The 19,673-nt window shown below is 36.5% G+C and overlaps 3 protein-coding genes and 1 pseudogene across 3 annotated transcripts; 2 read left to right on the plus strand and 2 right to left on the minus strand.

The window, feature by feature from the left end:
• The first annotated feature begins 2,477 nt into the window (after positions 1-2,477).
• LOC121778284 (protein disulfide isomerase-like 5-2) lies at positions 2,478-5,827 on the plus strand. Its single transcript, XM_042175602.1, has 5 exons — positions 2,478-2,768; positions 3,732-3,835; positions 3,966-4,336; positions 4,752-5,059; positions 5,290-5,827. The coding sequence occupies exons 1-5, from the start codon at positions 2,538-2,540 to the stop codon at positions 5,602-5,604; spliced, it is 1,329 nt and encodes a 442-aa protein (XP_042031536.1). The 5' UTR covers positions 2,478-2,537; the 3' UTR covers positions 5,605-5,827.
• Positions 5,828-6,173: 346 nt separating this feature from the next.
• LOC121779913 (receptor homology region, transmembrane domain- and RING domain-containing protein 2-like) lies at positions 6,174-9,088 on the minus strand. Its single transcript, XM_042177379.1, has 4 exons — positions 8,705-9,088; positions 7,839-8,069; positions 7,011-7,415; positions 6,174-6,924 (listed from the first exon to the last, which is right to left on the minus strand). The coding sequence occupies exons 1-4, from the start codon at positions 8,835-8,837 to the stop codon at positions 6,320-6,322; spliced, it is 1,374 nt and encodes a 457-aa protein (XP_042033313.1). The 5' UTR covers positions 8,838-9,088; the 3' UTR covers positions 6,174-6,319.
• Positions 9,089-10,814: 1,726 nt separating this feature from the next.
• On the minus strand, positions 10,815-15,975 carry LOC121779965. Its single transcript, XM_042177456.1, has 13 exons — positions 15,560-15,975; positions 14,802-14,879; positions 13,976-14,133; positions 13,465-13,540; positions 13,261-13,325; positions 12,860-13,115; positions 12,562-12,660; positions 12,367-12,473; positions 12,230-12,283; positions 12,051-12,134; positions 11,642-11,805; positions 11,266-11,414; positions 10,815-11,081 (listed from the first exon to the last, which is right to left on the minus strand). Exons 1-12 carry the CDS (start codon positions 15,852-15,854, stop codon positions 11,267-11,269), a joined length of 1,584 nt encoding a protein of 527 aa, XP_042033390.1. The 5' UTR covers positions 15,855-15,975; the 3' UTR covers positions 10,815-11,081; position 11,266.
• Positions 15,976-17,087: 1,112 nt separating this feature from the next.
• LOC121778564 lies at positions 17,088-18,882 on the plus strand (annotated as a pseudogene).
• The last annotated feature ends 791 nt before the right edge of the window (positions 18,883-19,673 follow it).

The following is a 19,673-nucleotide window of genomic DNA, read 5'->3' on the forward strand; positions in this document are numbered from 1 at the left end:
GAACAAACGAGGAATCTAAGTTCTATTTTAGAACAAAAATAGAAAAAACCCATATTGGTATAAAATCCTTGATTTCAAGTTGTAGAAGGAGCTAGCATTTGCGCGTAATTAGGATTTCGGGCTGCGTTGTGCAACTACATTCCTTGCATTAAACATTTGAAGAGAAAGATTGTGTGAGATTATCTCATGGGATCAAAATTAGATTACTTTTGCTGAATTAGGAGACCTAATCGGTCAATTTCATCGTATGTGGTGGATAATCTTGTCGTATTATCTTTTATCTACCTAAGCTATACCTTCGAATCCCATCTCGTGTCAAGACATCCAAAGCGTGCATCCAACCTAGCGCATGAAAAATGCCTCATATTTACTTGCTGCAAAATCTGCAGGATCGACTCACATAAGCATAATATTTCTTCATTACATGGATGAATTTACAAGTAGATGAGTTTATTATCACTTTCATGGTTGTTACTGATGTAAATATCTGCCTGTGCACACAGGTTCTACTGAGCTCCCCTCGGAGTCTGTGACTCTGTGGAGCGGAATCCTCGCTGTCTTCTTCCTCAACGTGGTTATAGCATTCTACATCTACATGGCCCTAAAAGAGCCCTCAAGCAAACCCGAGCCAGATCTTAAGTTTGTTGCAGAGGCGGAGGCCAGCATGAAGCAATCGCAACCAAGCGAAGCATCAGATCGTTCCAAACACGAGTAGCCTGTCTTAGTCGGGGTTGGCCGCATAGTTTCTAGAAGCTTCCATGTCAATTTTGTTACTGAATTTTTAGGTCTTAATTATTGTGAATTTTAGGGTATCAATTAGGTCAATGTAATACACTCTTTGTCCCACTATAGTTGATTTGTATTCCTTTTTGAGTTGTTTTACTCTAGTTAAGTCGTTTCATTTTTTGCCAAAACACTATCACATCTCCTCTCTATTCATCTCTCTACTTTATTCTGTCATCCACTTATCTCATTAACACTATTTTCCTTAAATCTCATGCTCATAAGAATCTCTCTACTATAGAGGAACTAGAGAGTAGATTAAATGTTAAAGCTATAAAAAACTAGTACTCCCTCCGTCTCATAATAGATGGCACACTTGGGGAATGACACGAAATTTTAGGAGATATTGTTTTGTGTGTTGAGTGGAAAGAGAAAATAGTATTTCCTCCGTCCCACTTTAGGAGCCCCGGTCACTTTTGCACACCCGTTTTGTAAAAATCATAATAAATAGTTAAAGTGGAGAAATGATAAAGTAAGTGAGAGAATAATGTAGAGAAAACTATTTATTAATTTTTACAAAACGGGTGTGCTAAAGTGATCGGGACTCCTAAAGTGGGACGGAGGGAGTATATTTTTATTAATGTGAGAGAAAAAATTTTCTAAAAAAGGAAATGTAACATCTTTTATGGGACAAACTAAAAAGGAAAGTGTGACATCTATTATGGGACGGAGTGAGTACTTCCTAAGTTGGATGTCACACTTTCTATATTAGTTTGTTTTCAGAAAAGATTTCACATTTCCGTTTTTAGAAACAAGTCTTTCATATTAATGTATAAAAATACTCCCTACGTCCCACAAAGATTGTCTCATTTTGACCGGGCATGAGTTTTAAGAAATGTAATGAAAAGTAAGTTGAAAAAATTAGTGAAATGTGAGTATGAATGAGTTAGTGGAATATGAGGTCTACACCAAAAATGGTAAAAAAGTAAAATGGGACAAATTTTGTGGGACGGACGGAAATGGAAAAATGGGACAATCTTTGTGGGACGGAGGGGAGGGAGTATATTTTTTTTATCCACGTACACACAAAATAACATCTTCTAAAATTTTGTATCATCGCTCAACTATAACATCTACCTTGGTACAGAAGGGATTACATAAAAATGGTAAATTCATTGTTTAAAAGGTTTAGAACTTAAAACGAAGCAAAATAGATTGAGAAATCAAAACTTGAAAGTAATGCAGTAAAGGGAAGAACTACTTCTAATTTGTTGTGGTAGCTACTATCATGTTTTCAATTTACTTACTCATTGAGTTTGTGAGTTATTAGGGATATCACGTTGTTTTACGCTCTCCTTGGCTTTAGTCACTAATCTATTATCCCCTCTAAGTAGCGCAATAAACATACAATTAGCTTCTAACCCGATTCAATGATCCAACTATAACCTCTTACACTTCCACTTCTTAAAGATTCCAAACTACATTATGCTCCTAAATTTATGTTAAATCTTGCTTAATAACATAGATTAAATCAAGCTTAATAAAATGAAAATAACTCATGAAAAACTTAATCATTCAATAAATAAAAACATGTTTTAAGCTACTTAACAACAAATTATAAGTTATTAATAGTAGTAATTATTTACTTATTTATATAACGCGACCCTCATAAATTAAACATAATTGAAATTATAAATAAGAAATTTTTAAAAATAGGAAAAATAGATAGTGCTAAGAGCTTGACTTTTATTCGTGAAAATAATCCCTACAAAAACCAAAGCTAATCACCATTTCCAAATCCATCAAACTCTTGAATGGCGTCTTCTCCTCTAACGATCTACTCTTCTCTCCAACTACTCTCTCTTTTCTCCATAGCTCTACTCTCTTCGGAGATCGGCGGCGCATCGGCAAATCAGTTCAAGTTGGACGGCAAAGTATTGGAGCTCACCGACTCCAATTTCGATGCGGCAATTTCGAATTTCGATTACGTTTTCGTCGATTTCTACGCTCCTTGGTGCGGCCACTGCAAGCGTCTCGCGCCTGAGGTTCTCACTATTCAATGTCGCTTGCTTTTTGCTACTGTTTTTTCATGGATCGTATGTGATTTGTTTTGTGGTTTCAAATTTTTTGAAAAATAATGACTAGTTTGAGCTGCAAGTATCGATTTTGTGACTGTAGCTCACGGTTATGAAGACTGTGACTGTGACTGGAGTTGATGGAGTACGGCAAGTTTATTTACTTGGGTAGAGTGTGATTTTTTGCCTTATTGTATGAATTAAATTTCAATAGCATGGAAAAAAATGGTGCTGAAGCATAAATTTGCATCTTTTTCCTTTTTTAGGAAGTTACAGATAGTTTTCAGATTTAATGATGTGTGTGTTTATTGTTCTTGCATATTTTTCAATATCTAGCATTAGTAAATTCTGGTTTCATTTGCTGTAATGTAAGGATGCATTCAGTTTTATTGCATTCTTTGAAATCGCAATCGAGTCGATAGTCTATACAGCTGATTTCGTTTTCATCCTTGCTTGGTGGTGCATTATGGCCCTTGGAAATTACTCCTATTAAATAGGAATTGGGGAGAATTAGAACCCAAAAATTAGGCTTAAGTATGTGGATTGAGTTGAGGAATAATGAATCTTTTACTGGTGGATCTGGAGAGCTGTAGATTAGACGCTGGGATAGCAGTGTTTTCCTATTATGAGTAGAACTTATTGATTTCATTGGCAGTACTAGAGATTTTTTTTTAAGAAATTATGAATCTTGTTCATGTCAGATAGAAGTTTTATAGGACCTTGAATAGTTCTTTTTTCACTTGGGACATCATCGAGTTGGAGCAAGAAGGCTTTGCAGATTAGAGGGAGCAATTTACATCCTTTATATCCAGTTTCTGAGTGAATGTTGGTCGATTCCTACAGTAGTGCAAGCCTCATTCACCATTTATTTAGGACTCATCCCCAATACTCTATATAGTAATTGGACTGACAAATTTGAATGCTGCATTGCAGTTAGATAAAGCAGCCCGTGTTCTAGCTGGATTGAAGCCTCCCGTGGTTGTAGCAAAGGTAGATGCTGACAAGTACAGAAAGCTTGGATCTAAGCATGACGTTGAGTATGTTGTCTCATTCTCCTGGAATAGTAGTGTTTTGGGCAGTCTAAACCTGCTTCCGTTGTTTCCTGTCGATGAGGTGTATATAATATGCATGGTTAGTAACCACTAAACTTTCTTGTTATTGATGCAGCGGATACCCGACTCTAAAGGTTTTCATACATGGAGTTCCTACCGAATATTTTGGACCACGGAAAGCAGATTTGCTTGTTCAACATTTGACAAAATTTGTTGCTCCTGATGTTACTTCTCTTAATTCCGACTCTGCCATTAGAGACTTTATTAAGGAAGCGGGCACAAATTTTCCTATTTTTATAGGCTTTGGATTGAATGAGTCTTCTATATCAGAAATCGCTATCAAGTATAAGAAGAAAGCATGGTTTTCTGTGGCCAAAGACTTCTCAGAGGATATCATGTCCTTTTACGATTTTGATAAGGAGCCTGCTTTGGTTGCGATTCATCCAGCCTACAATGAGAAGAGCATTTCCTATGGACCATTTGAAGGTTAGCTTGTTACTGATTGTCATTACAGTATCTTGTTGTTAACTTGAACACACACATAGCACATCCACAGATATGTGTGCACGTGTTTGTAGTTTCAAAAGTAGCTAGTGAAGCAGAGCTTACCATCTATGATTATCAAACAGTTCTGTGTTCAGTTATTTCTCAATCAGCTCAACTACAGTCAGAATCTGTTTTACATGAAGATTTCTCAAGGCTGATATTCATTTACTTTATTTTGATCTCAATCAATTCTGATTGTGTTAACAGTAGCCCAAAGATATGGTGTTCGACAAGATATTAGCCTATATTTATATTTTCTGAAGGAGCTTTCCATCAACCAGAACTGTTAAAATGGTTAACCACTTCTCATTTTCCGTCTTATATATGTTTTCTATTTTATTGCCCTGAATTGCAGAAGGTTTTGTTGAAGAATACGTAAAACAAAGTATGATCCCTTTGATATTGCCGATAAACCAAGATTCATTGAAGTCGCTCAGAGATGATGATAGGAAAGTTGTTTTAACAATCTTGGAGAATGAAGTAGACGACAAGTCCAAGGAAGTAATAAAAGTTTTAAAGGCTGCTGCTTCTGCTAATCGTGATCTTGTCTTTGGTTACGTTGGGCTGAAGCAGTGGGGGGATTTTGTTGAATCGTTTGAAGTTTACAAGAAAACCCCACTTCCTAAGATGGTCGTCTGGGATGGCGACGAGGAGTACTATACTGTAAGTGATGGTTTTACTTTCTCAACAAATTTTCGACAACTGTTACTGCTCATGTTTAATCTAAAGGGGTCCAATTACATTTACGAGTTAGAATCTTTGTGTGTATTATTAAGTTCCATTGTTCGATCATCTAGGTTAATCCCCTTGCTGACTCCTTATTTTCTCTCTACTTTTATTACTTGTTTATTCCGAATGATGTTCGCCAATGGTACATCTTTCGTGTTGAACAGGTTGTTGGTTCAGAAAGCTTGGATGACACCAATTTGGGCAACCAAGTCTCGAAATTTCTTGAAGGCTATAGAGAAGGAAGCGTCATACAAAAGAGCATCAACGGTCCATCCTTGGCGGGATTCATAAAATCACAGATTGGAGTCAGACTGTTCCTCATGATATTATTTGTGATTTTGGTAGTCGTGTTGATCTTGATGATGGCCAAAGAAGAACCTCTTACCGTTGGCACTCGAGACCACGCCACTGGCGAAAGAAGCTCTGCCTCTCAGCCAGAAACCAGAGAATCGCGTCGGGATGCTGTCAAGGAAGATTGATTTCTTGCTCTACTGACTGCAGATTCTACGAAAAACTCATCTCGAATTCATATTTGACAACGGATAAAAGGTTAGAAGATCTTCGAAACTTATGCACTAGTTTGGGGAAGATGTTGTATTCTCAGAGTCGTCACGTTTGTCTCAGTTGTTGTTTCGCAAATTAAACTAAGTCAAATGATACACCTATTTATTTTTTGTATAGGATGGTTATGGTGTACTGCTATGAGGGGTCTTTGCTTATCTTGCACTTGATATGCTTGATTTTCCGAGCTCGTTATTTCAAATCTCGAGTTTCGTTCTAGTTTTCGATGTAGCCTGCATATCACGTTGAATAAAATACGAGATTGAAACACCAGATGGTTCAGTTGAAAGTGAGTTTCTTCGTGATCTTGATTTTTCAAGCTCGTCAAATCTCGACTTTTGAAGCTCGATCTTTCAAATTTTGAATTTTGTATCTACGAACGTGAAATAAAATACGAGATTGAAACATGAAATCAGTTGAACTCACTCTCCAATTGGAAATAAAACCAACAAACCTGAATATACAAGCCAAGATCAAAACCCACAAATTAAAAAATAAAATCGAAATAATTGAAAAAAGGCACATGCTTTTTTACAAAATGAAGCACCAAAAACCTTAGCAAATAAAGATCTTCGACTTAAATAGCAAAATTTATCAGTAAAATTTCAAACTGTGGCAAATTTACAAGCTTCGCTAACAATCCGGCAGCGACTGCGCCGAGGTGAACGGCGAGAAGCTCGTGGCTGACTCGCTATAGCGCAAAAGGTTAGCTTGACGGCTCGAAGACCCCTCATGGAAGCTCGTGGTCGACTCGCTATAATGCAGCAGGTTAACATGACGGCTCGAGGAGCCGACGCCAGGGCTCGGGATGTAAGGGGAGATGTATCTTGAGTTGAGAGATGACAAGGAGGGGTAACCTAACGAGTGGGGTGAGACTAAATAAGCTCCGAGAGATCGCTGCGACGACATGTTCCGGAGGTCGGCCGAGCTCCGGCTAGAGTTCAGGTGGGGGGATTGGTTATGGGAGACGAGCGAATGCGGGTTGTAAGGGGTCGAGGAAATGGACTGGGCCCGAGAAGAAGGTCGACCTATTTGGATGGCCGATGACGATGCTAGCGATGACCGAAAAGACGACAAGAGCGAGGAGGTGGTGGCGAAGGAACCTGGGGCGGACGAGAGAAGTGGCGTGGATTCGTTCGCTGGTGGTTCGCCGTTGCTGGTCCTGGCATCGCGCTTGCATACCGGGCAGAACGTTCTCCACGACGTCAGCCACGCATCGACGCACATCGTGTGGAACTCTGCGAGAAGGACACGAAATTCATCAACGAGAGTGCAATTTATACATTAGAACGACTGCTATAAGCCGAAAGAGAGGAACGCTTACTATGTCGACACGGAAGTATCCGTAGCTTCTCGCCCATGGTGTAGTCTTCAAGACATATGGCGCACGTTGCAGAAGTGCAGTTGTCCTCGAGAACGGCCGTGAAAACAAGGGATGGCATGGCTTTCACCAGGCGGCTGCTCATCCCGTGGAATTCTCGTACATGTGGAGCTAGAGGCTGTTCTCTTCTAATCCGATGCCTTCGGATGAAGAAGCAGGTGGCCAACACAGCAGACATGGCGAGCAACGAGATGAAGGAGATAGCCATTATAGCCCACACCGAGTCTTCAAAGCTCGGAACTATCCACACCTCCATATCGCTAGCATTGGCATGCTTCTTTAGCGTCTCGCCAGCGGCTTTGCTAACGAACACAGCATGAATCTTTATACCCACAGAATTTCCAGCCACTGTGTTTTCATACATCGAAAACTAATGCTCTTTAGCGCATAATCAAATCGAAGAGACATGAATTAAACACTACAAATAAGCAATGAATATTTCATAAGGATGCAAGTATATCATGTTTGATAAAATAGAAAGAGACCATTTCCATTTCGAAGCTAAAAGTAGCAAACATGGAGGGACCAACGACGAGGCAATATATATGATCGAGTATTTGAATTGAATGATTACATGATCAAACAAGCTCTAAATTGTCCGATCCATCAAAATACAACGTATATTAAGGGATGCATAAATGCTTATATGATCGTTATAGCATTATGCTCGGCCCTAAAGGTAAAACTTTGAGAACGAACATATTCAGTATACGAAGCAATGCATCTAAGAACTCAGAGGTATGAAGCTGAGGCAGACAAAAGAAGACATACTTGCCGTCAAATCACCAAATTTGTCATCATAGACAATGGCCGCACTAAACCCTGCAGCCTGCGCTCTTCTGACTTTCTCGTCAAAGCTACACCCTCCTCGGACAATCAACACAAACGGAGACGTGGTGTTACTCACTGCTGGAACGACTTTATTAGTCAGTGGCGAGCAGGCATCCAAAGGCTCGGCCATATAAACTATCCCACATATCCCAGGTTCTTTAACAGACGGAGCTGAAATCACCACAAACTACATCAGTGAGAGACCATCGATAGATATCAACAAAAAAAAAACACTAGATTTTTCCAAGTAATTGAGTTTCACTAAATAAACTAGAGGGGGCTTAAGCCCCCACTATTTCTTTTTCTATATTTTATTTTAAAATCATTGTACAAGAGCTCCCATCATCGTTTCAAATACTAAAAAAATTGTCTTTTCGAAATCTCAAACTCGAAATTCAGAAAATTTAGCCCCGACTGGAGATTTTTCTGCGCCTGCCCCATTTTCTAAACAGTCCATCACAGTTTTACACAAACAAGACAACAACCAATAACCATTGAAATTAGCTAACAAATTAGATTTCAAACACTAAATTGACTCAATCAACTCTACTAACAAATCTATAGCACCAGTTATAGATTCATAAACCTCTGTTTGATGTTAATATTTAAAAAAGATCAGATTTTTCCACCTAAAAATACTTCAAAAAAAGGTTTCAAACACTGCAGAAGCTAAACACCATTCAAGCACTTCATCAAACAGTAAATAATCATAACCTATTCAAAATCAATTCCTAAAAGGGAACACAAATTCAATCAAACAAAAATCACACAGCCCCAGAAATAAATAAATAAATGAATAAACTCACCAAAACTAGCTCCAATGTCTTCAAACGAGAGAGTAACATTGTTGCCTATCAAAACCACATTGCCATAAGCCGCGAAAGGGCCCATTAAACAAAAAAAGCAGCAGATTAATACCCAGGAATCAGACATCTTCATCCAACCGTAAAAATCCAAACTTGATCCGATATCACACAAAACACTCTTCTTGTTTTCTTGATCAATAAATCTATCAAAAAGCGGTTTCAAACTATGGTGATATCAATACATCAGCTTCCATGCTGCAGTGGGCTTTTGGGATTAATCGCGTTATAATTGAGGTCAAATTTATTTGAGAGATAGAGATTTGTATCAATCAAAAGTCGATTTGCTATTTTTGTGGGTGTGCTGTAATAATAATGAATATCATCTCAATTAATTTATCAGTATATGTAATTTAGTGGTTTTTTTGTAAGTTGGCCCTCCAAAATGAAACTAATTGTATTACTTACATGCTAGATTTAAGGTAATTTATATGTAAAATTTTAAACTTTCCAACATATTCTGATTTTATATAGTATTAAATTTTAAAATTTATTTATAAATTATTAAACTATTTATACTAATAGATTTTGCATTCAATAAGATTTTAACGCCTTACGTAGTTTAATGACTTATGAGTCATTATCAAATACTATCAGTTAAAAAAACATTATTAGGTAGTGAATTAACACCATAATATATCAAACGAAATAATTTAATTTGTTGAATTAGGATTTATATTAAGTCAAAGTACTTGAATGAGTATGCTAAATCAGAATTTGACTAAAGTTTTCTAGTTTTTTTTTATAACTATTCATGATTTATCTTGTAATCGTGATGACTTGAATTTTCAATCCATTAGGTCCTCTACTTTCTCAAAAATATTGTTCGTGAAATGGGGATACAGAATAAATAAATTTATATATTTATTTTAGTATAATCTCGAAATATAGGCAATTTTTAGTATGTAAATTCAAGAAATGGCAGACTATTTAATATAATCGAATACATACACACTATTAGTACTAATATTCTTAATCTGAACCTGCCCAACATTTCGTCAACTATAGCGTTTACTAATATTTTAAAATAAAGTATTTACAAAATTTAAATAAGAAAAGCAGAGTATAATCTAGATAATATCGATGCATAATAAAAGAGAATTAATTCACGTAGTTATAATAATAATAATAATAACAATAATATAATAATAATAATAATAATAATAATAATAATAATAATAATAATAATAATAATAATAATAATAATAATAATAATAATAATAATAATAATAATAATAATAATAATAATAATAATAATAATTTTCACCTAGTACACTATTCCTACCGTGATGATGACATGTTACAACATTTGAAGATATTGTGAACTAACAACAAACAAAAATATAGAGCAAGTTAATTGGATTGATTGAGATATCATATATTATCATCATCCATCAACTCCAAAAGGTAGTAGATTAATCTAATCAATCGAAACTACAAGACAATAATTAAATAAGCAATTTTCAAATATTAATATGACAAGGTGTTCCAAGTGGGGGGTGGGTTGGCACAAGATATTCATCGACTTCCAAACAATTAATTGGGCAAATGGTATTGTCAAAATACAATGAATTAAAAACTCACAATACAATTAACAATTGTAAGTTGTGGGCTGTTTCTTCTGTAATGAGTGAACAAGATAGCAACTTCAAACCGTGGGCCCGTCAAGTGTTTAAATTTGGTGTGATCTTGATTTTTTTTTTGTCCAACAAATGATTAGAGTATGTTTATTAAATAAAGTAGTGAGCATAGATGTAACAATCTTGTGTGGACCAATTTCAACCTAATAAGTTACTATCTCCGTCCCACATTAAACGACACATTTAGTGTAAGCACGGATTTTAAAAAATGCAAAGAAGAGTGGATTGAATAAGTTAATGGATTATTGATTTTGTAATAAAATATGAGTAGAATTAGTTATTAGAATATGAGGTCTACTTACCATTTATGGTAAAAGTGAAATGTGACTTTTACTGTTTGACAGACTGAAATGACAAAACTTATTACAAAAGCAAGGAATATTTAAAGGATATACTGGAAAGAAAATGCAGCATAACAACAGAAAAAAAAATCTAAAATAATATAGTTGCAGAAGGAGACAATGTATAACATTCTGTCGTTTTCAGGCGTGTGAAATTACTACATACTTATATCTAAAAGGGGGCAGCTCAAGAACTCATTTACTCAGGGAGTGAGAAAGCAGAAACATTGGATCAAACATTATATTTTAAGGTCCTATTATGATCTTTTGAAGAACACAATCGCAGAAGAAAAAACTCCACTATTTTCGATGTTTGAATGCAGAACAAAAGCATCCCACCTGCAAAATTGTTCAAACGCAGCATCGAGTAAATATTTCAAAGAAGGAATATGTGTCAGGATTCGTGATGCTTATCTAAATTCTCATAAAGCTCAATTTTCACTGATACGAGAGCGTGTGTGCGTGCAAGCAATGATCTCCTATAAAGGACTGGGGGAAAAAAATAGACCAAATATCAGTTTACCTCATGTCCGAACCCACAAGGGGTCCAAAGTGACAGCCCTCTCGTTTCTGTTTTGCGCTGATGCTGTTCGTGAGGGAGGTGCATGCACAGTAATTGGAAGAATCCACTCACATTTATCCCTCCCCTCTATCATAAGAGGATGCTCGTACCTAACCATGAATAATGCAGAATTGATCGAGACACCATAAAGTGTGATTAGAAACTTGTCATCATGTCAAGGTCGAAATGAAGACAAATGTTGATTCGTGTCAAACTTAATAATAGGATATGTAAAGTGGTGCAAATCGAAAAGAGACCGTAGCGATCCAAGATGATGTTTACGTTCAACCTGGATATTTCCAGGTCTGATCAACTCTCATCGGTAAAAGAATTGTACCTTGTCAAGTCCACATTCTTAGGATTTGTAAGAAATTCAAATCGCAGAGCCCATTGCACAGAGACATAGCGGGTGGTAAAAGTCATGGGCCCATCCACTGGAACGGAAAAGAGAAAGCTTGTCTGGACCAAATCAGCCACAACCTCATGGTGATCGCTAAAAACCTGCAGCATACAAGGTAGAGACAGCGGCTGTCAGTTGTTGCTATTAAACATGAAATCGTGATTCTTATTTTCATAATCACTGTACTATTGTTTATTATTACTACACCGTGCGTGTCAGAAATAATGCCTTTCTGTCGCCACATTTAGAAAATACTGCACTAGAATATTATAAAAAATTTGGGTAGTAATGTAAAATCTCGAAAGAGAACAATGTTATGCAATCAATTAGCAAAATAAGTATGCACCTTGGTTATTGTGGGAGTATGCCTTCGAGAATGATGTACATAATTCCGACTTATAGTTTCTGTCATCTCCAGGGATACTGAGAGCTAAAAGTGGCATAAAAATTCCCAGTAAACTTCATAATCGATAAATATTAACTAAAGGCTGTTTACACTCTATATTACTGAAAATGTACCAATACCTCAAGGCATTTTCTAGCCCCTTCCTCATGAAAGAAAGTAAGGGTTCCACCGATCTGCACATTACAGAGGGAGACGGTGATGACTAAAGAATGAAGAGTGCAATTTGGAGAAGGAAAACAATTCTCTCACGCTTTACCATATCACAGAAGTAGTAAGTTGACTCGGAGTTCTTAGGTGAAAATCTCAGCAATACTTGATCATCCAGTCTGATATTATACGACCTCCCTCTAACAAAACCTTCTGCTGCAGAAAATGTTAACAGAAAAATTAGTCTTAAATAATCAACGTCTTACTCACATATAAGGAAATAGGAATGCCGAGAACAAAATACATGTTCCAGAAGCAGATGGCGCGGTTGAGTCATCTTCTGCAGAAAAAGCTTTAAGATGTCTTGGCGGTTGACTGGGAGATAAAGTGGTCGGAGACCTGTCTGGCAACAGTATCCAAATTAATCAACACCTAAAAGTGAAAACAACACAAATAACTGCCTAGTACTGGGAACTTTCGCACAGGTAACAGTTCAGAATTTGTTATAGGTGGCTAAACTATCAGGTTTAGTATATCCATCACAATCATTAACATGCATAATAGTAAGCAATAAAAATGCAAATGAGCGAGAGAGCATTTACCAGAAGCTGGATCATTTAAGACCTCAGCTACAGACAGCCTAGGAGGTCCTACATTTGAGGCTATGCTAGCACGTCCCTCAGCATAGAGAGAACCTCGATTTGAAGACCTCCCAGAAAATGACTGCAGTGATAATGAACTTCCAAAAGTTCTGCTTAAATCTTCCTTCATAGGGTTATAGGAAGAGACGGATAAGATTTCATCTCTTGAACTTTCATACCCCTCTTCAACTTCATCAGAAGACTCAGCCGCTTTAACCTATAAAGAAAGAAGAAAACAATCCATAATGATGATATCGGAGCTGGAGTTAATAACTGCCTAGTTCTCTGAGGATTACGGAGAACAGATTTTAACAGTTAAGTCAAGGAACGGACATATGTGGAAGAGAGGGAGTAGTTTTTACCCACTCATCACCACCAAGTTCTTTCCAGTATACGTCCAAGAGAGCTGGCATTACAGGAACTATTCCTGACAAAGTTAAACAACGTAAAACAAAACTATTTCATTAAAGGAAAGAGAAATACTATCTGAAGCCAAATGGTATGAGTCGAAGACAATTTGTTTAGTGCAATTAAGCTCTTAGAATAGGAAACGAGAGAAACATTACCATCAGTGTGACCTTCGTCACCGACCATGCCATTGGATTTCTGAGTAACCCATATTTGAAGGGGTAGACGTTCGTCCTGATTCAAAAGGTATCAAAACATGACCAAAGTAGTTAAAACAAGAAATGGAAGACATCAGTTAGAAGGAAACAGCATGATATGGTATTACCAAGAGCCCAATGTCAACAAATTAAACCAAGTTCGGTTAATGGAGAAAATGATAACTACAGTCTACAATATACATGAACCATAAGACCTTAAGAAGACAGCATTTTGGTTTCTTAATGTGCAGTCTGAGTAAGGGTGAACAAATCAGTTAGTGAGTTAAATGTAGCATACAGGACAAAACAATAAAGGAGGGTCCAATTAACAACATATGTCAAAAAGGACTTATGGCTACATTATGCAAGAACTGACAGCATAAACATCCACCAGAAAATTTGCAGTAAATGCCAGTACAATAGAGCAACTAGTTCAGTAGCAAGCATAAATGGTGTGAAATAAGAAACTAACCAGTTCAGGAACTTCTTGTCTTGACTCTACTCGAGAGGTTCCATTTTCAAAAACCAGATATTGACCAGTCAATGAAGCCTTAATGTAGTACAAATAACGTATTGTTGCACCTCTGTATGATGGAGGTATAAGGCTTGGTAGAAGGGTCCGTACCACATCTACGAGTAAAAAAACAAACATTATAGCAAGCTAGAACTAAGAACTACAATCAGATATGATACCAACAGGAACATCGTACATGATTACACCACAAGCCTTGCAATAAATTTAAAGCATGCATTTAGCTGCTCTGACAAAGTACGAAAATAAATGTAGAAGAAAGTAATTTCTAGATATAATCTAGTAATTGATTTGAATGAAAGATTGTTAAACCTAGGTCAAGCCACAAACAGTAAACCCTTGACTAAGTGGAGTTGATGGGTAGTTTTGCACAAACGAGTATATCATGAAGCATAATATCTTGATTTGAGATTGGCATCACCAATGGATTCTTTAACTGGTTGCCTAATAACCGGAGAAGCACCAAATACATAATTTAACAAGGCCTCTGATGTTGCCTAATATGGACAACAGATGATGAGTTTTTATGTTTATTACAAACCACAGTTAGCATACATGTATTACTGGAAGTCTGAAAGTGTGAAACAATGACAATATCATATAAGTTTACAATACACTGAGAAGCATACATCAATACAAGTGGAGCAGTGTGGAAGCAAATCAAATCCAGTTTACAAATTCTGAATGCGTTGAAGCTCAATTTCTAGGATTCTATCAATGCAAATAAGTAATATACAACATGACTATTAATTTTAATCAGACTTACAAGTTCTGGTCGCCCCGCTGGATATGATTTGATTTGAAACTATAGTTGGGCTTGAGCTATCCATGAATGCATACTCACCTGATGAGAAAAGGATAACAAAGAATTACACATAAAAGAGAATAACGCACTGGAAGTGGTTTTCCCATCTCTCTCCTCTTCTTCTTTGGATTTTTCCGTTTTATTCATGTAAAATTCATTTAGTCTCATCTATTTTTGGAAAGAAGAAATGCAACATTGAGCATTACATATCAAGTTCGGCATGTAACTGAATTAGGCATTTGAGTAAACATTCTACTTGATAAACAGAATCATCTGCAGCTTGTATACTGATTAAAGCTCCATGATCACAATGATCACCCCCCCCCCCACCCCACACACACACACACACTGTCATTTATACTCTTCTCTCCAATCCTCACATTTCTGACTTACTTGCATTTCCCTCATATCTTCTTTGGATTTTCCCCTTTTATTAATGTAAATTTATTCAGTCTCATCTCATTTTAGAAAGAAGAAATGCAATATTCAGCATCATAGCAAGTTCCACGTGTAATTGAATCAGGCATTGAGTAAACATTTCACTAAATAGAATCATTACAATTTTATACTCTTCTCTTCATTCGTCACAGTCCTAACTTGCATTTCTCTCTACCAATCCTAATTCTTACGCATCATTACACCTACATTTCAAAGCTGAAAAAAAAATCACACACACATCAATGAGAAGATAAATTGAATTGAAAAAAGAAAATAATTACCTCGGCGCTGCCTAGAATCAGGAGTAGGCTTCGGAGTCGTGAACCACTGCGTATCCAATTTTTCGATCCCTTTGATTTCAAAGTAGAGCTTCTCGATCAAAAGCGACCAGGAACTGCTGACATTTTTAATCTCGATATTGACGGTGATCAAATCGCCGGGTCTGTACACTTCCTTGTCCGCTTCCAACTTCAACTGCGGTACCTTCACATTCGCGTCGCCGCTGAGGGCGGAGTAGGCGGTCGAATTGAGGCCGAAGAATGAGAATCTACGAGCAGGTTTACCAGGTGGCGGCATCTCTGGAAGAAATTCGATTTCAGTTCATCAATCTAACGAGGATCGATGGGCTTGAGTGCGTGTTTGGAATTGGGAGAGAGAGATCAGATCTCATATTTTTCCAAAGCTTCTGAAATAATTATATTCCCTTTATTATTAATCTGTGGGTTTTAGACTTATAGCTTGGGTAAAAGAGATCAAATTTTTTTATTAGTGTACTAAAATTTTCGGTAAAAATAAGTATTAGTACTCTTCCTATAATTTCATTTCATGTTCAATAACACACTCAGTCATTTTTACCTTTACTAATATTTAAAATTGTTTTCTTCTAGACCAATTTACCCAATTGATCTCAAATATAAAAAAAGTATATTCAATTTAAGTATTATTAGGAGAATCTAGATTCATTTTTTACATGCTATATAATGGATAAAACTAGTTTTTATTTGTTTGAGGTCAATTAGATAGTAGTATAAAATTGTGGAAAAAATACAATTTTAAAAACATTTATTAGAGTAAAAAGATAAAAGAAAGTTTAATAATTACTAGACTCGAGGTGTGATCCGTTGCTAACTCATTACTGCATTGTATTAAAAATATCAAACGGTGACATTGAAATGTCAACATAAACTTAGTTGATATGGGTTGACATTAATATTTAAAATATCAACACAAATTTGTGTTGATATTTTAATGTGATCGTGTTATATTTTTAATACAATGCGCTGATGAGTTAACAAATTAGCAATTTAAGAATGTTGGCATTATAACACACTCCGACTACTATACTCTCTCTACTTTATTGGTGAAACCAATAATTACGATCGTGGTTACGGTTAAACTGTCAACGAGCATTCCCAAAATCTAAATCTCACAATTTCCAATTTTTGCATCTCACGAGATAAGGGGAAAAAGTTCAAAATTTTAAAATCACTCTCCGACCCAAAATAAGCGAGAGTGATTTATTTTTATGTTACTCCTACGATATAAAAAAAAATGTCATTATATCACAAAATTTTTCTGTCGTCACTTAACCATTTGAAGATCATTTTCTTCATTCTCATATCTAATTAATTAACTTATAACACATGCATTATTATCTCCACATAAAAATAATTTCATTTTTCAATTTCTGAGTATTTTTTATGGACGGATTATCAAACAAACAGCGTCCAATTAGTCAGCACTGTAGAGTTTCTTTCCTATTTAAATAGTCAAACTAGTGTATACATCATTCTTGTCCATTCCCTTTTCTCTCTAAAATGGAAGCCACAAAATCAAAGATAGTAGTCCACGACGTCCCACCCTACCTCCGCGTCTACCACGACGGCACCATCGAGCGCCTCCTCGGCACCGGCTTCGCCCCCGCATCCCTCCACCCCGAAACCAGCCTCTCCGCCCGCCTTTACCTCCCCACCACCAAACTCCCCCTCGTCCTCTACTTCCACGGCGGCGCCTTCTGCATCTCCTCCTCCGCCGACCCCTTATATCACTCAATGCTCAACTCCCTCGTCTCCGTCGACTACCGCCTCGCCCCCTCCCCGCCGCCTACCTCGACTCCTGGTCCGCCCTCCTCTCCCTCTCCTCCTCCCCCGACCCCTGGATCGCCCAACACGCCGACTTCGATAGAGTGTTTTTGGCCGGAGACAGCGCCGGCGCCAACATCGCCCACCACCTCGCGATCAGGGCCGGTAGTACGGATATCTTTTCCACTTCATCTAATTTTCTCCCAAATATATTATTTTTATTACTCCATCTTTTAAAAGTAGAAACTTTATACTCTCAGTCCCACTTTAGCAGTCTCCTTGACTTTTTAGCACTCGTTTTATAAAAATAATAGGAGTAATAAATAGTTAAAGTGGATAAATGGTAAAGTAAGAGAGAGGTAGAGAGAAAAAAATAAATAAAGTATTGTTAGTGGAGAATAGGTTTCATCTCATTAGAGAGAAAAGAGTTCCAAAATTAGAAAGTGCATATTCACGTGGGATGGACTAAAAAGAAAAGAGTGCATATTCTTATGGGACGAAGGAGTACATGTTAAGAGACATGATTAGTTACTAACTAGCTTAATTTGGTAACTTTTGCTAACTTGTTAATGCTGAATATTATAAATATCAACACGATGTCATTAGCATGTCAACATAAATTTAGTTAATATAATTAAATTTGTATTGACATATTTAATGTCATCGTGTTGACAAAATTAATAAACAGAGTTGAAAAGTTAGCAGCCTAATAGGACCCTACATATTAATTCCTGACCATTATTTATCAGCGGGTCGGGAGCTGGGCTTCGGGATCAGCGGGGTGCTGATGGTGCAGCCGTACTTCTGGGGGGAGGAGGCGATCGGGGCGGAGAGGGAGAATCCGATGTTCAAGGCGGTGGTGGACGGGTGGTGGAGGTTCGTGTGCCCGTCCGACAAAGGGTGCGACGACCCGATGATCAACCCGTTCGTGGACGAGGCACCAGGGATGGACGGGTCGGGTTGCGGGGGGTGCTAGTGTGCGTGGCGGGGAATGGTATTTTGAGGGAGAGAGGGAGGCTTTATTACAAGGCGTTGTGCGAGAGCAAAAGGGAGGGGAAGGCGGAGTTGTTTGAGACGGAATGGGAGGATCATGTGTTTCATATATCGACCCCACGTCGAAAAATTCGACAGATTTGTTGCAGAGATGTGCGGAATTCATCAACCAATAATGATTTTTGATTTTTGTGTTTTTGCTCTTTGTTGTTGCGTGAAATATTGAAATGAGAATGTAATTAAATGCAAACTTTAAATATTGTACAAATTTCAAATTATGATCTGGACCGCTAGAAAATGTCAACATATGAGAAAATAATAGCAACAAAAATGTCAGCACTGTGTCAACAGTTGATGTTGTGTTGCTATTATGTTGACATTTTCTATTACTACTATTTTATCATCTGTTGATATTTTTTAACGGTACAGATCAAAGTTTGGAGTTTGTACAATATATTAATTTGCATTTTATCACTGACCGATTGAAATAAGTAAGTCTGATGGGGTTGACTAAAGCAAAGTTTTTTTAATGACGAGTTGTGAAAATTGAATATATTAATTGGTTTTATAAAAATGTACTAAAAGAAGGGATAATAGTTTAATTACGAGTTGAGATATTAAATCAAATTTTCTCAATTGTTTTATTTTTATATATACAAAACTATGTCTTTTGAAATGCTTTAAATACACGTTTGGTAAAAATTAGAAATTTAAAAGAAGAGATATTTATTCAATGAAAAATGTTGTTTTGACTTTTGAGTATTGCCGAAAGGCATCTAGCAATGGAGGCTTAAAAATGTAAGAAAATGCAAAAATTTGGTTCAAAGGTACTTTGTGGTCTAAAGTAGCATTAGTGCTTATCTTTTTTTTTTAATGACATATGCAATGAATAGGAATTATTAATATTGTAAAACTTGAAAAGTGAAATATAACAAGCTAAAAATAATAATATGGAGTAATTAACAAAATAAATTAAGAGCATAAATTATTGAGTTGATAAAAATTGAGAGAAAACAATGGTAGTTCACATAAATGACACTGCATCAACGAGAGGGAAAAAAAATTCTGCATTTTATTGGATATTGCATATTGGTCCCAAATTAGTATTTGGATTTTAATTTATCGAGTGGTCTAATATTTCGTACCAAAATGATAATCATGTAAATGTATGAAAACTATCCTCTGATAGATTTTGAAACAAACATTATAATTTCGTAAATATTGAGAAATTGACCCTTTTTTAGTTTTAAAGGACCCAATTGATTTGCTGATTATTAGTAATATATTCACCTAATTAAAGAGTTGTTTGATTATTAATTTA

The sequence above is a fragment of the Salvia splendens genome, chromosome 19, assembly GCF_004379255.2.
Source record: "Salvia splendens isolate huo1 chromosome 19, SspV2, whole genome shotgun sequence".
NCBI classification, from domain to species: Eukaryota; Viridiplantae; Streptophyta; class Magnoliopsida; order Lamiales; family Lamiaceae; genus Salvia; species Salvia splendens.

Bases quoted from the DNA above. Each gene is read 5' to 3' on its own strand.
- LOC121778284 (XM_042175602.1), top strand. From the start codon at position 2,538: ATGGCGTCTTCTCCTCTAACGATCTACTCTTCTCTCCAACTACTCTCT. The intron at 2,769-3,731 runs GTTCTCACTATT...GCTGCATTGCAG, and splicing joins GCAAGCGTCTCGCGCCTGAG to TTAGATAAAGCAGCCCGTGT. The intron at 3,836-3,965 runs GTATGTTGTCTC...TTATTGATGCAG, and splicing joins GGATCTAAGCATGACGTTGA to CGGATACCCGACTCTAAAGG.
- LOC121779913 (XM_042177379.1), bottom strand. From the start codon at position 8,837: ATGAAGATGTCTGATTCCTGGGTATTAATCTGCTGCTTTTTTTGTTTA. The intron at 8,070-8,704 runs GTGAGTTTATTC...TGGTGATTTCAG, and splicing joins AGACATTGGAGCTAGTTTTG to CTCCGTCTGTTAAAGAACCT. The intron at 7,416-7,838 runs GTATGTCTTCTT...ATGAAAACACAG, and splicing joins ATTTGGTGATTTGACGGCAA to TGGCTGGAAATTCTGTGGGT.
- LOC121779965 (XM_042177456.1), bottom strand. From the start codon at position 15,854: ATGCCGCCACCTGGTAAACCTGCTCGTAGATTCTCATTCTTCGGCCTC. The intron at 12,284-12,366 runs GTAAAGCGTGAG...TGTAATGTGCAG, and splicing joins CTTACTACTTCTGTGATATG to ATCGGTGGAACCCTTACTTT. The intron at 11,806-12,050 runs GTGCATACTTAT...TGTATGCTGCAG, and splicing joins ATACTCCCACAATAACCAAG to GTTTTTAGCGATCACCATGA.